This window comes from Colletotrichum navitas, assembly GCF_030913465.1.
Source record: "Colletotrichum navitas strain CBS 125086 chromosome Unknown LY79scaffold_46, whole genome shotgun sequence".
In the NCBI taxonomy this organism is placed as follows: Eukaryota; Fungi; Ascomycota; class Sordariomycetes; order Glomerellales; family Glomerellaceae; genus Colletotrichum; species Colletotrichum navitas.
The window spans coordinates 193854-210446 of NW_026850592.1; the positions used below are offsets into that span (position 1 = coordinate 193854).

General features: G+C 52.8%; 6 protein-coding genes across 6 annotated transcripts; 3 read left to right on the forward strand and 3 right to left on the reverse strand.

The window, feature by feature from the left end:
• Positions 1 to 3411: 3411 nt before the first annotated feature.
• Positions 3412 to 5046, forward strand: LY79DRAFT_704911 (uncharacterized protein; the record flags this gene model as incomplete). Its single annotated transcript, XM_060564992.1, has 4 exons — positions 3412 to 3678; positions 3741 to 4009; positions 4060 to 4410; positions 4463 to 5046. 4 exons carry the CDS (start codon positions 3412 to 3414, stop codon positions 4773 to 4775), a joined length of 1200 nt encoding a protein of 399 aa, XP_060412301.1. The 3' UTR covers positions 4776 to 5046.
• Positions 5047 to 5538: 492 nt separating this feature from the next.
• On the reverse strand, positions 5539 to 8832 carry LY79DRAFT_559209 (fungal-specific transcription factor domain-containing protein). Its single transcript, XM_060558234.1, has 4 exons — positions 8476 to 8832; positions 7734 to 8418; positions 6933 to 7681; positions 5539 to 6872 (listed from the first exon to the last, which is right to left on the reverse strand). Exons 1-4 carry the CDS (start codon positions 8673 to 8675, stop codon positions 5708 to 5710), a joined length of 2799 nt encoding a protein of 932 aa, XP_060412302.1. The 5' UTR covers positions 8676 to 8832; the 3' UTR covers positions 5539 to 5707.
• Positions 8833 to 9548: 716 nt separating this feature from the next.
• LY79DRAFT_519080 (uncharacterized protein) lies at positions 9549 to 10562 on the reverse strand (the record flags this gene model as incomplete). Its single annotated transcript, XM_060555099.1, has 1 exon — positions 9549 to 10562. One exon carries the CDS (start codon positions 10560 to 10562, stop codon positions 9549 to 9551), a length of 1014 nt encoding a protein of 337 aa, XP_060412303.1.
• A 190-nt stretch (positions 10563 to 10752) lies between these two features.
• Positions 10753 to 11413, reverse strand: LY79DRAFT_519122 (uncharacterized protein; the record flags this gene model as incomplete). Its single annotated transcript, XM_060555103.1, has 2 exons — positions 10753 to 10903; positions 11094 to 11413. 2 exons carry the CDS (start codon positions 11411 to 11413, stop codon positions 10753 to 10755), a joined length of 471 nt encoding a protein of 156 aa, XP_060412304.1.
• A 491-nt stretch (positions 11414 to 11904) lies between these two features.
• LY79DRAFT_275003 (arginase family-domain-containing protein) lies at positions 11905 to 13938 on the forward strand. The gene is made up of 9 exons (XM_060552059.1): positions 11905 to 12307; positions 12366 to 12459; positions 12519 to 12625; positions 12678 to 12831; positions 12886 to 12909; positions 12971 to 12992; positions 13051 to 13093; positions 13148 to 13373; positions 13432 to 13938. Exons 1-9 carry the CDS (start codon positions 12041 to 12043, stop codon positions 13659 to 13661), a joined length of 1167 nt encoding a protein of 388 aa, XP_060412305.1. The 5' UTR covers positions 11905 to 12040; the 3' UTR covers positions 13662 to 13938.
• A 340-nt stretch (positions 13939 to 14278) lies between these two features.
• On the forward strand, positions 14279 to 16402 carry LY79DRAFT_671208 (uncharacterized protein; the record flags this gene model as incomplete). Its single annotated transcript, XM_060563886.1, has 1 exon — positions 14279 to 16402. The coding sequence occupies one exon, from the start codon at positions 14279 to 14281 to the stop codon at positions 16400 to 16402; it is 2124 nt and encodes a 707-aa protein (XP_060412306.1).
• Between the last annotated feature and the right edge of the window lie 191 nt (positions 16403 to 16593).

Consider the following 16593-nt stretch of genomic DNA (forward strand, 5'->3'; position numbering starts at 1 on the left):
TAACATGAGAAGTGAGGCTCGTCCGAGGAAGCACGGTCAGGGTGTCCACGGCACACATGTTTCCTCCAATAGTCAGCATCCTGAAGAGAGTTTTGGAACACAGACACATGAGAGTAGATGGCCTGGTTGCCATCCCATCGCATGGTATGACGAAGTGGGTGTCGAAGCAAGGATTCCTGTACGCAATGATAGTAACGGCAGAGGAAAGCTTACTTCTGAATTGAACAGGTATTCAATAACATGTGCCACGCATGTACCTTTCCCCCCCACTAGGCTTAGCCATGGATGCATATTTCGTCTGAACATTAATGTCCACCGCATGTTTCTTGGCCAAGACAGGGCTTGCCAGCAAGGCCGGACGATGGACAGAGAGGAGACGGCATGGGCCTACTGGGCTTTTTCCGGCTTCAAAACAGGTGGACTATGGTACGCGTGTGCGAGAAAAGGGCATGGCACATGCAATTCCGTCTCTGTAACAAGCGATTTGGCAAACAAACAACATTTTCAGGGACAGGTTTAACCTTAGACTCGGAGTAGCCCCTGCCAGTAGAGAGAGAGCCTGAGGAGCTAAACGCCGAGTTTGGCCAAGTACACCGTACCTGCAAGGTATTCAAAGGGCGGGACGGGAGCTATAGGCAAGGGAGCCATGCCATCGGGCCGGATGCGAGCATGGTAGCCGCGTTTGCCGTCCTGCAGCCATTGCGAAGCTTGGATAGTTTCTCCTGGATGGAGCCCAACGACACTTCTCGTCTGGGAGTCGAACGCTTGAGTCTCGCGAACGCGGCGCAAGGGAACTGAGTTGCAACTGTGGTGCAAAGTTAGAAAAGAGGACGTAAGGATCCGAAGCGCATCGCAGGCTCATCGTTGCCGGATTTCACTCCGCCGGGTTACTCTCACTTCGCCGAATTAGTCTCACCAAGAGAGAGAGAAAGAGAGAGTATACGTACACACCCGAAGGCGCATCGTTTGCTTTCCATCCGTTCTATTTCCTTGGTACTTTACTTGGTATAGCAGTCTTCGCGCTCCCTTCTAGATTCATCTTGGGTCACCCTAAAAGCAGTAGACTTCTGACGGGCTGACATCAGCCTTACAGTCTCAGCAGGATACGTTTAACTCATTGACCGGAGGTCCGATAGGTGTTTCGTCATATCTAGTTTTTCATACGGCAACTTTGACGTACACGATCCTTCAGCAAATAGGATGCTCAACACAAGACAATGCCATTTTTGCTCTATGGCTCACCCGGTACGCATTACATCGACGTTGCATCAGCATGAGCCAGTGCTCCATAGCTGCGCGACACCAAGTGTCTCCTGTGTCATTGAGAGACTTATCTTCGGCAGGCAACCTTGTGTAAGCTCGGGAGCCTGAAAGTCAAAGCGCAAAGCGTCACCTCAACAACTCACGAGAGACTCGGTCGCATTCACGTGTCACTCCCACCAGAGATCTTCCCAAAGGACGTATTGTTGAACACGGTGGATAGCGTTGAAGAAAGAGTGACTGTTTTACATCTTACTCTGTGTGGTATTTTCAGGCCCATATTGGTTCACGTTTCTTCCGGCATCACGAAACAGCAGCAAGGGCAGAACGCCTCTGATCCAAGATCGAGATGTAAGCAAGCCATCGTGGACGGACTATTTGCTGGCGCAACGCTGCTCAAGCGGATGCCCTTGCCAATGTTTCCTCCGATGCCGGTGCAACGGGAGGTACCTGTCAAGCTGTTTCCCGATTTCACAAAGCTTGGCCTTTTTTTGCTTGGGCTCGTTGGGCCCATGGACTGAGCGTTGTCGGGTCTTGTTTGAAACTCCAGCAGCGCCCGGATTGTTGAGGAGGGCCTGCGACGCTGCAACTGCACCCGAGCCCATCGATGACAGACGAACAGTTGCATTCGACGGCCATGGAACGCCGGGTTACCTCCCCGGAACTATGCCCAAGTCGCCCTGGATCTTGGAGGATCGAGTATGCTGGTTTATAATATCCGCTTCTCGGGAGCAAGACTGAGCAAAGAATGCAAAAAAGAGGCCGCGCGCTGTACTGCCCCATTCAAGCATGATCCCTAAAGTAACAGAACCTTGTTGGCATCTATTTCGAGGGGGGCAGGAACCGTCATTGTCGAACCATTTAGTAGGTTTTCATGTTGCATGCTTCCGTGTCTGTCAGCCGGGCTTGCGTATTCTGCCGAGGCTATGACTGCGCCTTGCCAGAGGGTTGGCATCTCTCCTACTCCCTTTATGAATTACTCCTCTCTCATCTTGCCAATAATTGGCAGGATATGAAGTTGTACCACCAAAACCAAACAGAGGTAGACTGATAAAGACACAACAGGAAGGGAGAAAAGGAAGAAGAAAACACCCCAAGGGAAATTGATTGAAAGCCAAGAGTAACGAGTCAGTCCGGACAAAGAGCTTTGAATAACAAGAGCTGTGAACTTGATTTTCTTGCTTTGAAGAGCACGAAAGGGAATCTTTTTTCTCTTTTAACACCAGTAGTCCGTCTAGATCATAGTGACATAATGACTCAGCATTTCAAAACGAAGCAAAAGCTCATCATGCTGACGTCCTCTGCCTGCATCATCTATGCAGTTTCTGATATGTCTAGGTCTCAGTTCAACCACACAGGAAGGCAATTCTGACTATTTCTCTGGGCCATGTACCTCAAGATTCTCCATGCTTACCACATAGTGTAACTTCTCGGCTCAATGATGTCAAATTATTTGTTATTTATAAGCTTACCAGGAAATCTGAAGCGGGCTCAGCCGGCTTCTGTCTGCGTATATCCCCAATACTTATTGCAATTCTTTGCGGACATACCCTTCTAGGAAAGGACGAGGTAACTCTTGCCTGTTTGGCCTTTTTGCTGCTTCCGGCTTTCGACTCCTAGGCTCTTTGACAGCTGAAATGTCTCCTAGAGAAAAGAAACCGAGACAGCTCACCTCACGTTCGATTCACATTTACAGCCTTTATGTCTGGGCGCCTGGTTTCATGCTAGGAAATGATTCAGGAAGGCAACAAAGTGAATACTATGTTGTAGTATATTCATTCATACGGCTATTTGAACCTGCCGCAACTCAACTCAGCCATACGACCTTACCTTCTTTCAATACGCGGAGATACTCAGATCTTACTTAATCTACATCATACTTCTCAATCGACATATTTATTACACCCTAACAGTTGCTATCGAGACCAGAGTGAGCCTCGATCTATTGGCAGGAGCAGATGAGGTGAAGTTGAGAAAGTCACTGACAAACATCATCTCTGAATCCAGACCAACAAGTGCCCATATCTTCAGCCATCTTGGTTGCCAGTAAGCTCGGCGGCTCTTACCAAAGAGTGACAGGTAGCCTGGCTGCCACTTCTATCCTATCTGTTTCCCGCAAGCCTACCTCGGGTGCCTTCTGAGACCGCAAGCATGTCCGAATCTTCGGTCCTCGCCACTAGCATGGACCAGGGAGGTTTCTCCCCCAAGGATGAGTTGGACCCGGTCTTCATTTCACATGAATTGCTTGTCACTCATCTCCAGGATACCAGATGCTACTCAGGAAGCCATGATGATCTTTACGTGGGCATTAGTGAGCCGATGCCCAAGGCCCGAATCAATCCCATGAGTCTCGATGCCATGCTTGACATCGATCCTGAGCCAGTCAACTCAATTCTAGAACTGAGTGAGCCGCTCGAGGTGAGTAATACCATAAGATTTAGCTCATCCCGGATGGTTTGTCGTTGACGAAGCATTGATAGCAAGTCAAAAACGGGCTGCGCGAATTTGCAACCCTCATTGGCATGAAGCTTCCGCCCATTGCCATCCGAGACATCACATGGAAGACGGTCTATGTTGCTCAGAACCTTACCGTTGGCTGCGATCCCGAAGAGGTTGAGGCCTATGAGATTGATTACGATGACAACGATGACGACGACGACGACGACAACCACACGCTCTTGTCGTCTGGTGTGGGCTCCAGCAACTCCTGCTCTAACTCGGACGGCTCAGGTGCAACCTTCCTCATCGGGTAAGCTTCGTTTTGTTGAATATTTTGTGCCCTGTGCTCACGTTGAGGAGAAAATTGCTCGGCGGTAATGACAGCCCTGTCTCCCTCGAAGCCGCTGGCTTGCCCCAGTTGACCACCTTCGAGGGGTCAAATGGCACCAAGGAGCGATCGGTCATCTTCGCCAACGAGTTCTTCGAGATCCGTCGATCCCCCACAGCCGGATGGGGTGCCTTTGCCGTCAAGACGCTCAGCAGAGGCGACCAGATCCTTGTCGAGAAGGCTCTTTACCACGCCACCCATGAGAACGTCACCTCCTCGGTCCAAGAGCTCCCGGAGAAGGAGCGCGCGGTTGCGAACGATATGTTCGCTTATTACAGCCGCGATGGCGAGACGCTCCAAGAGGCCATCTGGAGCACCAACTCGTACGTCTTCTCTACAGCTCCTTGAAACGTGATTGCTGAGCGAAACATCTAGGTTTGTCTCTCGCCTCCAGATGAAGTCGGACGCAGGCGCCGTTAACGGCCTTCGCCCAGGCTCCCAGGATGTAGCCGGCCTCTTCCCGGTTGCGGGCCGCTTCAACCACTCCTGCTTCCCCAAGGTCAGCTTTCGTTTCCGGCCCGAGCACGACGCGCTGGTCTTCACCGTGCGCGACTGGATCATCGAGGCGGGCGACGAGCTGACCATCTCGTACGGCAAAGATCCCTCCGTCCTGTACTACAAGTACGGTTTCGGCTGCGAGTGTGGCTATTGCAGAGGCTTCGACCCGATGACATCTGAGTGGTACTGAGGCACAGTCCAGCGTCGTAGGATGGAGGGATGGGTGAGAAAACGAGGAACAATTGGAGGGCGCATCTACGTACACTATGGCGGAAACCGGTGCATGAAATGGGCTTCTTGGTGCGCGAGATGGTGGATTACGATGGGCGCCCTATGGTGACGCAGGCGCAATGATTTCGACACACAACGATGACTCTATCTTTCCCTCACTTTCTTTCACTTCTTCTCTCTATCTATCACCCATACACACACACCTCAAATAATTATCAAATGTACTGGAGATTCTGCCAGAAGTCCGTCCTGCTGATGAAAGTTTGCTGCTGTTGGGGAAGAGTTGTAGGTGTTACAGATCGTCCAGGAAACTCGACGATTGTGTGCTTGAAACTCGTCGTTGCTTGTATCAATGAGGGAAGGGAGTCCTATGACACATTCCAGGATCCCATGCTAACAGGTTGAACCGGAATTATAATCTATGTTTGTAAGAAGTAGCCATGGGCTGTCCTAGAGATTGATAGTTACGAGCCACATTTTGCTATCAGCCCCCTCAATCTTTGAACACATCGTTCGCCCTGGAATGTTGATCGTAACAACTACTGCGCCCCTCTTCCGCGAGCCAGGTTTGGATCCCAACTGCAAGTATGACGAGCAAGTGTAACCTACTCTCACGAGGTCAAATATCGCACTGTTCAGGGCGAACAACTTTGGTATCGTTCAGCGAAGACAACGTCCAATTCTTTATACACACTTTGGTGCTTTGTCGCGCATTCATTCTACACCATCCATAGGTAAGCCTTTGCACTAATTAAACCGGCGCCGTTTTCATAATCCATGACCCTTCAGAGTCTGCAAACCAGGCAATATCATTTGCAGGCCAAGATAGCCGAGGACCTGACAAGCAACGTGGGCGCAGACGACGTGCATCACCAGCGTAGCTCGCGCGACCTACGCCGCGCACCCGGCCAAGTCCCCTTCCCTGAACGCATCCAGCAGGATCTTCGCCGCATCCCGGTCCGCACGCTCCTCGCCCGGTCCGTTCGTGAGCTCGTTCCAAGCCGTCTCGATCCACCCTGTAGGCCCGTCGTACCCGGGCATCCCGTCAAAATACATCCCATCAAAGTCACCGTCCGCGAATGCCGGTTGTTCATCCAGTGGGAACGCCGCCAAGACCTCGGCCGCCAGGCCGTCGATCCCTGTCGACGGCGGGCGGTCCGCCATGTCCACGTCCGCACAACTGCTGCTCCCGGGTGCGGAGGCTCGGAACTCTGGCCCCACGGTCCTCGGGGACGTGGCGTCCGTTACGCTGCCTTGGATGGTCTCTTCCGCTGACGACGGCGAGGTGGTGGTGTCCTCGTCGGACGAAACGACCGCCGCCGTTCCCGGCTGCATGCGGAAGAGATTGACGCGCATCGCCGCGGCATCAAAGTCCGTCAGCGATTCTGCGTCTTTGATCCTGGCGTCTTCCCGCTTCCGTTCGAGAAGCGCTTTGAGCGGGTTGAACCCGCCGGTGAACAGCCCGCGGAGGCTGACGGGGAAGTCGCCGTCCTCTGGAAGACGCCCCTTGCTTAGGGACAGATCCATCGTGAGCGCGAGGCGGAGATAGGAGCTTGGTTGGGAGGCGAGGATGTCAGTCCAGTCCACAATGGCAGCTTTACCCCCGGCATTCTTTAGTTCTCCCGGCGCCGGCGGCGAGTCAATCTGTGCGAGATTGACAATGTGCCGGATCGTCTCGCTCACCCAGTCAACGCCGTCGTACTGCGGCTGATAGGTCTTCATGGCCTCGATGAGGATATTGAGACGGTGCTGCTTGAGTGCTGACTGCGTGTTTGGGTCGAAAGACCTCGACGATGCTGACAGCTTAACGTCGAGAATATGCAAGACCAACGGTAGCGCGGTACAGGCGACGGCGCTGATCGGTAGCCAGCGTGCGAGGTGCAGGTGGATGAGTTCCTTCAAACACTCGGTGACCCCCGACGCGGCGTCCTGAAGTTCATGTCGGTTCTCCCCAATGATGGCCAGGTCCGATGTAGGAATCGCGTTGAAAGCTGGCGCGGCAGCGGTGATGGCGAGGTGGAGGACTTCGTGGTGACTCAGGACGACTCGAGACGAGCTGGTGAGTTATAGCTTAGTACACTTGACTTTCAAAATTTTGGGACGAATAACGACTTACTGGTAGTACATGTACATCAAGTTAGTGTATAGAATGACTGAGTCGTGCTGGAACTCGTTCCCGGGCGATTTCACCCTTGCTACGGAACCGCCTCCGAACATGGGGAACCGCAGCGCCGCGCCCTTGTACCACGTGCGCAGCGCTGCCTTACACATGCGAACCTTGTCCTGCTCCTCGGTGCGCATCTCCCTGCCCCAGCCCGGGCGATCATCCAGCGGGAATACGAGGATCAAGATATCGGTGAGCACGACGCACAGTCCAACCAACTGCTCCAAGATCTCAGCCAGGCGCCGCTTCGTGTCCGGGTTGTACACCCGGCTCCGCTCTAGTTCGTCGGCCAAGTCAGAGAACCCGAGCGCCTCGTTCGAGTCAAAGTTGAAGTGGCTATGGGTGATCTGCAAGCTACGGCGCAGGCCGAGGCCGACGATGCGGTCGCGCATGATGCAGCACCACCAGAGGCGTTTGAGGAGGTTGCGTTTCTTCGGGGGCGCCGTGCGGGTGGCGTAGTGGTGCGCTTCAACCATCTTGGCATTCTGGATCGCGATGATGAGCCAGGCGGTGTTCGCTTTGCGGAAGGCCGGAGACGTGGGGGAAGACCAGAAGGAGAGCAGGAGGGCGGCTTGTGCGATGGCGAGAGGAGAAGATTCGGATTCGAGGTCGTAGAGGAGCTTCGCGCGTCGGTAGAAGGCTGCCCGGGCGGCGCGGATCGTGGGAAAGCCTAGGGTTTTGATAGTTTGTCGGGAGACGAACTGGAGACCTCGTCAACAACATGAAATCGTCCACCTACGTTTGAGCACTTACATTGCAAGAGGAGAAGAGCATTGCTTGGAAGACGAGCAGTGACAACTTGTCGGTAGGCACATGGCTGTTGTGGTTTGCGCAGTACAAATCCCAAAAGTCACCCTCGTTGAGCATGGGAAACAACGGGTGGACATGCAGAAAGTACTGCTGGACAAACTCGTCGAGGATGGTACGCGTGGGCACCCGCAGACACCCCTGTAGCTCCAGGTAGTTGACATCCTGAGGCGGAATCCCGTGCAGGTTGCTCAGAGCCAGAAATGGGTAGAACGAGTATGTGACGTCTATGCCTAGGCTGTTTTGCTGACCATTAGCCCATGGCGTCGTGAAGGCCTGGTTGTTGAATGACAGAGGAGCAGGGGATGGCATTCCATGCGTCCCCGTTGTCGCAGCCGAGGGTCTATGGGAATGGGCTGGTTTGGCATGGTCATGGTGAGCACTGTTCGTGTGATTCAGTGTCGGACTCTTTGGCCTCACGGCGTGGAAAGGTGTCGGAGCGTCGTCATCATGCGAATGATGGCAAGCTTGAGGTTGACGGTCGGACTCGTTAGAGGGTATTGACCGAAGATCGTCGTTTGATGGTGCAGTAGGGTCGACCACATGACGCTGCTCTCCGTCGTCTGCATTGTATGGAGGGTGCGATGCCGTCGCGTCGTCTACTCCATCTCTTCGTTGTTGTGCTCTGCGACTATGAACAGTTAGCACCTCTGTGATGGTGGCGAAGAAAGGGGGTACGCCAGCTCACAATCTAGATGCGCGTCCAGTTACCACACACGTCTCACTGTCGAGATAGCAGTTCATGCATGGGCGGCCACGCTGGGACACATCGCATCTCACTTTGCGAGCGCGACATGAAAGGCAGGCTTTGGGTGCACGCTTCCGAACCTTGTTCTGAGCTTTGGTCTTTGGAGCTTCAACAGGTATGGCGGTCTCGTCGGATGCCATAGTCGAGGAGATTGAACTCGGGGGATAAGGAGCGGTCTACTTGGGGGCCACAGGAATAGAGAATTGGCTCGTCTACACAGACTTGAGGGCGGGACAGGATGACGCGAAAGGGAAGTTGAAAAAAGCTAAGAACCCCAAATCCAAGAGTGACAGATCGAAGACCTCAGACCGTAAACGGGAGGCGGGAAGGATTTGCGGGGTGTGGGGAAGAGGGGGCAGTCGACGATCTCCTTGACACTAGATGTCTGAGAACATCATTGTGGACACAACGCGATACGACATGACACGGAGCATTTTGCAGTGCTAGCTGGACCTTGGTCTAAATTAACAGAAGAGCTGCTCACCATCAGCATGGATTGGCATCTGTTCGTCCCATTCTTACCCGTCCGCTCCGTCTGCTTGGCCAAACAATAGGTAACCGTCTGCAATTAACTTATATTTCAGGCTGTTAGGACTTCTTTGTATCCGTGCATTAGACCGATTAGCCAACGAAAGGCGGCGAGGCACAGAGAGAGGGGAAGGGAGGGTTCTGGTTGAGGAAACACAACTACCCCTATTTGCCGAAGACCTCTGCCGACGCACCTCCGCGCAAACATCCCAGCAAGCTCCACACGGGCTCTGCATCCTAGACCAACCGGACCAATCGGAGATGAAAAAAGCCTTCCTGAGTCGTTCGCGACATGTCATTGACAACGGTGAACCCCAAGGGTCGGAGAATTTCCGCCCAGTAAACAGGAGCGCGCGGAAAGCAATCCTCACTTGTATACCCCCCATCTACTCCAACTTCTTAGGTCCTCCCCCCCCTCGCTGGAGGATAATGATGTGTTGATGCGCATTCTGGTTGTCAGTCATTGAACATGATCTCAACACCTCTCAGTTAGCATCGGATTCGGACGAAGATTCTTCGCTCTCAATCGGCTTGAAGACCCAATCGCCGTCTTCTTCCCTCAACAAGCACACCTTCACTTCGCCGACAGCATTGTCTAGTCCGTTGGGCACATCCATGCCATCGCCAACCCTCGCTAGAATTGACGCGTCAATGCGGCAGAATAGCATCGGCAGCGAATCGCTCTTCCACACCGATATGCCGTCGCGAGCACCCCTGATGATGGTGTGGAAAAGGTAGTAGATGCTGATGATGATCAGGCCTGTAGGAAATAGCAGCCATTTCCACTCCACGATGATCATTTGCGCAATCTTGTAGGCTTGTCCGCTGTATTGATGGCGTTCTTTGTCCCGAACTTGCCCATGAAGTCTCACCTCATTCGTTAGGCTGGTGCCGAATCGGTTGATCCACGATGGAAGATTGAATCGTGCATTGTACATGCCTTCAGCCCAGTCCGACGAGAAGTTGATAATAGTGTACTGCTTCTCGTACGTTCCTTCAATCAGCGGGGCTATAAATCTCCGCAACGCCGCCAGAGCCACTCTCGAGGTGCTGTATCTGGACGTACTCGTGGCGTTCATGTCGACTGGTATATCGACAAAGACATACTCGTCATCATGTGCACTATTGCTAGCCTCGAATTGTGTCGTGTTCCAGATTTTGATTACTGTTTGATTGGATCGCCCTTCGGTGACTGTGATATTGTAACTCATCATACAGAACCAGAGTGCGCATTCCTGGCCCATTGTTTTCGTTTCTTTTCTTGTCTTCATGACCCAGAGCACGTCGAACACGGAGATGTAAGTCTGAAGGGTGGAGTTGAAGTGGTGATGGATTCCTGGCGATGAGGCCGTCCGAAATCGCTCGGTGGCCGGCGCATTGTGGCTGATGTCGACTGAAGTGCCGGAGGGCAGGCTGTACAGACATTTCTGTGACTTGTCGGCGCAAAATGTTCTGACGTCGACAGAATTACACTCGCCGCAGACGGCTAGTGTTGGCATGACGGGCCACGTGCAATTTGTGAAGGGACACTCAACGTCGAGCTCCATTATGTCGGGAGATAGGATGCCTCTATAAATGGCTGCTTTGGTTGACACATTGAGAGAAGGAACTAAGGTGTATTAGAGGCCGGTTGCACACAAGCACAAGATGGCACTTACGAGGGTCCAGACCCCGGGATACCGTGGAGTCCTACAGGTCGCTTCTCGGGGGTGCCGGAACGGGGGGGTCATTGTTGCCTTTGACTACAACCGGGCGGCCCTCGTACCGGTAAAGTTGCTGCGAAGAGGCTTCAAGTCCGTGGGTGAGGATGACGATCAGGGCACCGATGCAGGCGAGGTGTCTGCGAATCCAGTGGTCAGTTTCTAGTTAGACTGCAGACATCAACCAACCAAGCCACGGCTGCTCACCTCCCCCTCAGCCTCCACAAGAGACACAGACTTCCCCAGAGCCCGCGAGATGCCTCGTCATAGATTTTGAAGTCTTGCAGCCTTGCGCGCATATTGTTTGTGCGACGCTGGCGCGACTCGGACACCCAGATCCAGGCGGCCTGGCTGATGGACGACTCGACAATGCCACTCATGGCGACGCGGACGCAAGTGAACATGGCAACGATGATGACGTCGAAATCGATATTTCCACGTAGCTGAGGAACTACTCTCTTGTCAAACTTTTGGAAGATGATGCCTAGGGCAATGGCGCCGAGGATGCAGACCACAACCAGTCTGTACTCGTCGTTCCACCATTTGTAGATGGCCCTGTAGTCATGTTTCGGAAGAGGCCTCGGTGGACCTTCCTCCTCGTTATCGTCATCATCGACAGCGCCGTCATGTCCGACTCGGCTAAATCGCATCTGTTTTCGAAGGACCTGTGGAGAGTACATGCTCATTGCAACGGACAGAAAGAGAGGCGTGTATCTCTTTACTTGAGGAAGGGAGTCTCTATATATACTGTAACTCGGATTCGATAGGGAGAGGTCTCGTTTAGGTATTTGGTGCCATCACCACTGGGATTGAAGGAGACACGGGCTTTTTACGCGTGGATGGCGGTGCGAGGGATATTAGTGTTGGTGGTAGTTGGAGTTGACGAACATGGAGATTCCCGTGTCTCCCCTGACAAAACGTGCCTTCTGATCCAGCGCACCTTCCCTTTCTCCATGTTCGATGCCTAATTACCACCCAGACATCTTGGGGCAAGAACGATCTTCAAGATCTTCAAACCTACAAGTCAAGCCACGCCTCCACTTACACAAACTTGTGGCTGGTGACGACTTCATTGGGAGATTGAGGGGTTGTGATAAGGAACAAGGAAGGCCCGATAGGACGGTGACGTCGATTGCCGGCATGCTTTCAATGGCATCCGTACTGGAGCATCTTGATTCCCAGCCTCCTACTTGAAATATCCCAAACATCCAGCAATTTTGGATTGGATAGTTGACTGCTTAACCTGAAAGCCCCCAGAATCGACACTTATTGGTGAGATGCTGCATTCACGGACGACCATCTTACTGCTTCTCCAGGGCAGCATTGCTTGGAAGCTTCCCCACTCAGCATTCGGCAACTTTGAGTCTCACGAGAATCAGATACCAATCGGCCTCACCAGCAACGATGAGGTGGATGCATTCGGCGCCAGTGCATTCGCTGGACTGAGAACGTTTGCGAACCTTCCATACGTAGACTGTTTCTCTACGCGAGAGACCAGGAATCATATATATGACATTGCCGTATTTGGCGCCCCTCACGATACTGTTAGCATTGCATTCCTTGCCATCGGAGAATTCCCGTCCGTTTGAATAACAGCAAAAGACAACCACAGGTCGCCCAGGAGCACGTTTTGGCCCACCTGCGATCCGGACAGGCAGTCAGAGGAAAAGCTCGGGGGAATGGAGTGTTTATACAGGCATGCCACTCTTTAAGAATGATTATCACGTATCTTCGCCATCTAACCCAGAAAGCTAGGCCGAAACCCATTGCAAAGCTGGGCCACTGTGGTAGATTGCGGGGATGCCAGGCTCACGTGGTTGGACAACATAGTGTCTTTGAAGAGACTTGACAAAGCCCATACCGTCGGAATGCCCTCTCACTGTCCCATTATGAGAAAAAGCTGACAAGCACAAGATGATATCCGGTCGACCAGCTGCTAACTCGTCGGTCTCTTTGACGCCAAGAATCCTGACACTCGGCGGGGACCACACAACGACATTGTCGGCGCTGCGGTCAACATATCAGAGATGGGGACCTGTCTCGGTTATTCATTTCGATAGTCACATCGGTATATGGCCTTGGTGTAATAAAGCTGGTTTCTGACGCTGACAACTTTCCAAAGATACCTGGGATCCCGCAGTTCTCGGTAAGCTAGTTCCTTATGCGGCAATAATCTTGACCAAAGAATTGACCGTTCTGTTATTTAGGAGGTGGGATTTCGGATTATGCGTAAGTTAGGGCCTAGCGAACATTCTTGTAGGATCTTTATCCAGGCTAACATTTTCAGAGGTCTAAACCATGGAACATTCCTTCACATCGCCTACGAAGAGGTACTGGTGCCGGTTTCCCCTACGAGGTACTTACATAAAGGCTAACAGGCGTAGCATCTGGTTTTGAATAATTCGATTCATGCCGGTATACGAGCTCCCTTGATTCGACGGAAAAGTGATTTAAGAAACGATGCTCGTTGCGGTTTTGAGATCATCACTGCTCGTGACCTCGATAAGCTTGGCTCCGCCGGAGTTATTTCAAAGATCAAGGAACGGGTTGGCGACTCCAAAGCCTATATCAGTATCGACATTGACGTACTCGATCCTGCATATGCTCCAGGTATTACATCATCAATGGCAGTAAACGGCTCTTCAAAATTACGGCTGATCAAAAATAGCTACAGGGACAGCCGAGCCAGGCGGCTGGTCTACACGGGAGCTTCTCACGATTCTCGACGGCCTCGAAGGGCTCTCCATAGTTGGCGCAGACGTTGTTGAGGTTGCCCCGGCATATGACAACAACGGCGAGATCACTGTTCTCGCTGCAGCCGAGGTCGCTTACTCTTTGATTGACCTTATGGTTTTAACACCTGTTCGGTCAAAGGCAGATGTTGCTAAGTCTGGCTAGTCGGGGTGACAATGCTCAAGATTTTTTTCTTTTAAAAAAAGGAATGTAGCGCCTGCGTGATATGACAATGGACGTTGAGTAGGTCGAGACAACGGGGAAAACATTGCATAGCGTACAATATGTCATTTGAAGATGAAAGACTGTGGCGATCGGGCGATATTCCGTCCTTTCATCTTTGGGTCCAAGAATTCAGAGGTTGAGTGCAAGTGACAATTATAGCTATCTTTTTGACTGGCTGATGAAATTTGTTGCTTTCGAAAGCTTAGGACAATGAGGTAGTCTAGGTCCTATGTCAGCCAGTAGACAAAAGGCCCTCTTTGACCATGTGTGTAACGATCTCAACCCTTTTCACTTGGAGTGTGTGCGAACAAGTACATTCAAGACAAACAGTAAGTGAAGGGTCGGTTTACCTACAAAATGTGTGCGTGCCGAGTCCTAGTTCACAAATTGGTTCCCATCCTCAAGACAAGATTTCATCACCTGCCAGTTCACTTCACTTGCAACCACCAATTCCAATCAAAATCAAAGACAAGCACCATCAAACACAACCCGCCCAAAAACTGAAAGCACCTCCCCAGTGAATATCAGCGCAACACAAAACCACGCAGAAGGCCAATATGTCCTACTTTGACATGCCATCTTCTTCCAACAAAGATTCTTTCCCTGTGCTCAGCATCGAGGCAGATCCCCCAAGTTCACCTGAAGCCTCAAGTCCTCTGTCTAAATCATTGTTGGAGAAAAAGTTGTCTAAGGAAGCATACGGGAAGCAACCGGCTTCAAGCTCAACTGACAATGAGGACGACGACGTCCTGATCCCACCAAAGCATCACGAGATGGTGCGCAACAACACATTTTGCGAAGCGAATGGAATGGAGCCGGCCAAGAAAGAGAAAGGTGAACACAAGTACGAGACTCTACTGAGGCGCCTTGAGATCGACTTCGAAAATACTAAGAAAACAACCTACAGTAAAATCATCGACCTACTCCACTCCAACAACCAGTTGAATACAAGGGCCAGCGATCTCGAGGTTTACGTTGGCACCATCAACGGCAGTGGCGACGATGAAGACAAGCTGAGCAGATCTCTGCCCAACAATGACCCGGACAACCACAGACACGGCAGCCAGCAGACCAGACCCAGCCTGACACAGCGACAGAATGACTACGAGGATAGCCAGGACCGTCTGGGCGAGCAGCAGGACGTGCTTGCCTCGCAGCATCAGCGGCTGGACCGCCGTCTCGCCGACATTGAGTACTGCCTACACCTTAGCACGCCAACCCGTTCTGAGTCCGCACCCCCTAGACCCACGGCGGCCACGGCTGGGCTTTTCCCTCCGTGGAGCGAGGGGTACTGGGGCGGGAGCAAGAGTCCCAGCAGGCTCGCGGGTGCGTGGGGATCGAGGAGCTCCCGCAGCAGCCGCGGGGCTGGAGTGAAGCCTAAGGTCGAGGGTGACAGCGTCGCCGCGGGCGGCGAGAGCAGGCCTCTTCTCGGGCCTCCAGCGGCGGGTCGTACTGCGGTTCTCGGGCCAACGTCGATTGCTTCTTCAAAAAGGAAATCCGAAGAGCTCGAAGACGACAACATCAATGATGCCAATAAGGGAGGAAACAGCAAAAAGCATAAGAAGGACAAAAAGAATGACGACGAGAGTGACGGAGAAGAAGAAGACGAGGGAAGCAAGCCCAAGCCGAGGCCAAAGATCAAGACCAAGCCCGCTGGAGCCACGCAACCAACAACCAAAGGGCCCAAGATCCTGCTCAAGAGTCGCAAGCGAAAGGCGGCTGACGAAGACGAAGACCCCAAGGATGGCAACAGCGACGATGAAGAGCCGAAGCCGGATCAAAAGTCGACGACTACTTCGAAACCTGCGACCAAGAAGCCAAAGATCGCTCCCAAGACTGCACCAAAGACTGGATCAAAGACCGGGTTAAAGCCCAAGCCAAAGGCTGCACCCAAGAGCTGCAACTCCAAGGACAACGAAAGTGAGGACGACAACGAAGACGACGAGGAAGTCAGCGGCGATGAGGACAAACAGGGGAAGCCGAAACCGGGGGCGAAGTCGGTCAGCAAATCGAAGCCAGCGCCCAAGTCTGTTCCCAAGGCTGCATCGAAGGCTACAGCAAAGACCAAGCCAAGGGCCGCAGCTAAAGGTTGCAAGCCAAAGGAAGACGAAGGTGGCAACGGCGACGATGGAAAGGACAGCGATGATGAGGCCAAGCAGGGAAAGCCGAAATTCGCACCGAAAGCTGTATCCAAGACGAAGACTGCCACCACTACCACCACCACTAAGGGAGCTCCCAAGAAGGCCCCCAAGACTGCGCCTAAGAGAGGGAGAACAGGCGTCTCCAAGACAGGCGGCGACGAGGAAGAGGTTGACGACGACGACGATGACGAAGATCAGGGGCCAGAGAAGAAGAAGGCCAAGGTGGAGCCGAAGAAGGCAAAGACGGCTTCGAAGGGGACCTCTTCCAAGCCCGCTGCTAAGCCGGCAGCAAGGGGTTCAAGGACGGGGCTCCGCAGTCAAGGGGCGCCGGCGCCGGCGTCGGCTCCTCCACCTCCACCTCTACCTCAACCCGCAGCGCCGGCCCTGGCTCACCCATCGGCACCAGCTCCCGCTCCTGCTCCCACTTCCGCCCCCGACCCCGCTCCAGCATCTCTGCCATCTCTGGTCCTGGGCCTGCCTTCCAATGATAATGATGGACGCGACTACGGCACTTGCGGCGGCGCGACCTGCTATGTATAGAGAACAGGATGATGGAATTGCTCTCAGACAGACAACCGGATAAAACTTTGATACAAAGATCCGAAGCAGGATAGAAGAGTTGTTGTTTCAGGAGGAAGTGCTTGTGTTATCATAATAGTTATATACGCCTTTGTACCGTGTCGCATCGATCGTGTTAGCCGCTAGATCCTTTTTTTCCCTATCCACTTAAA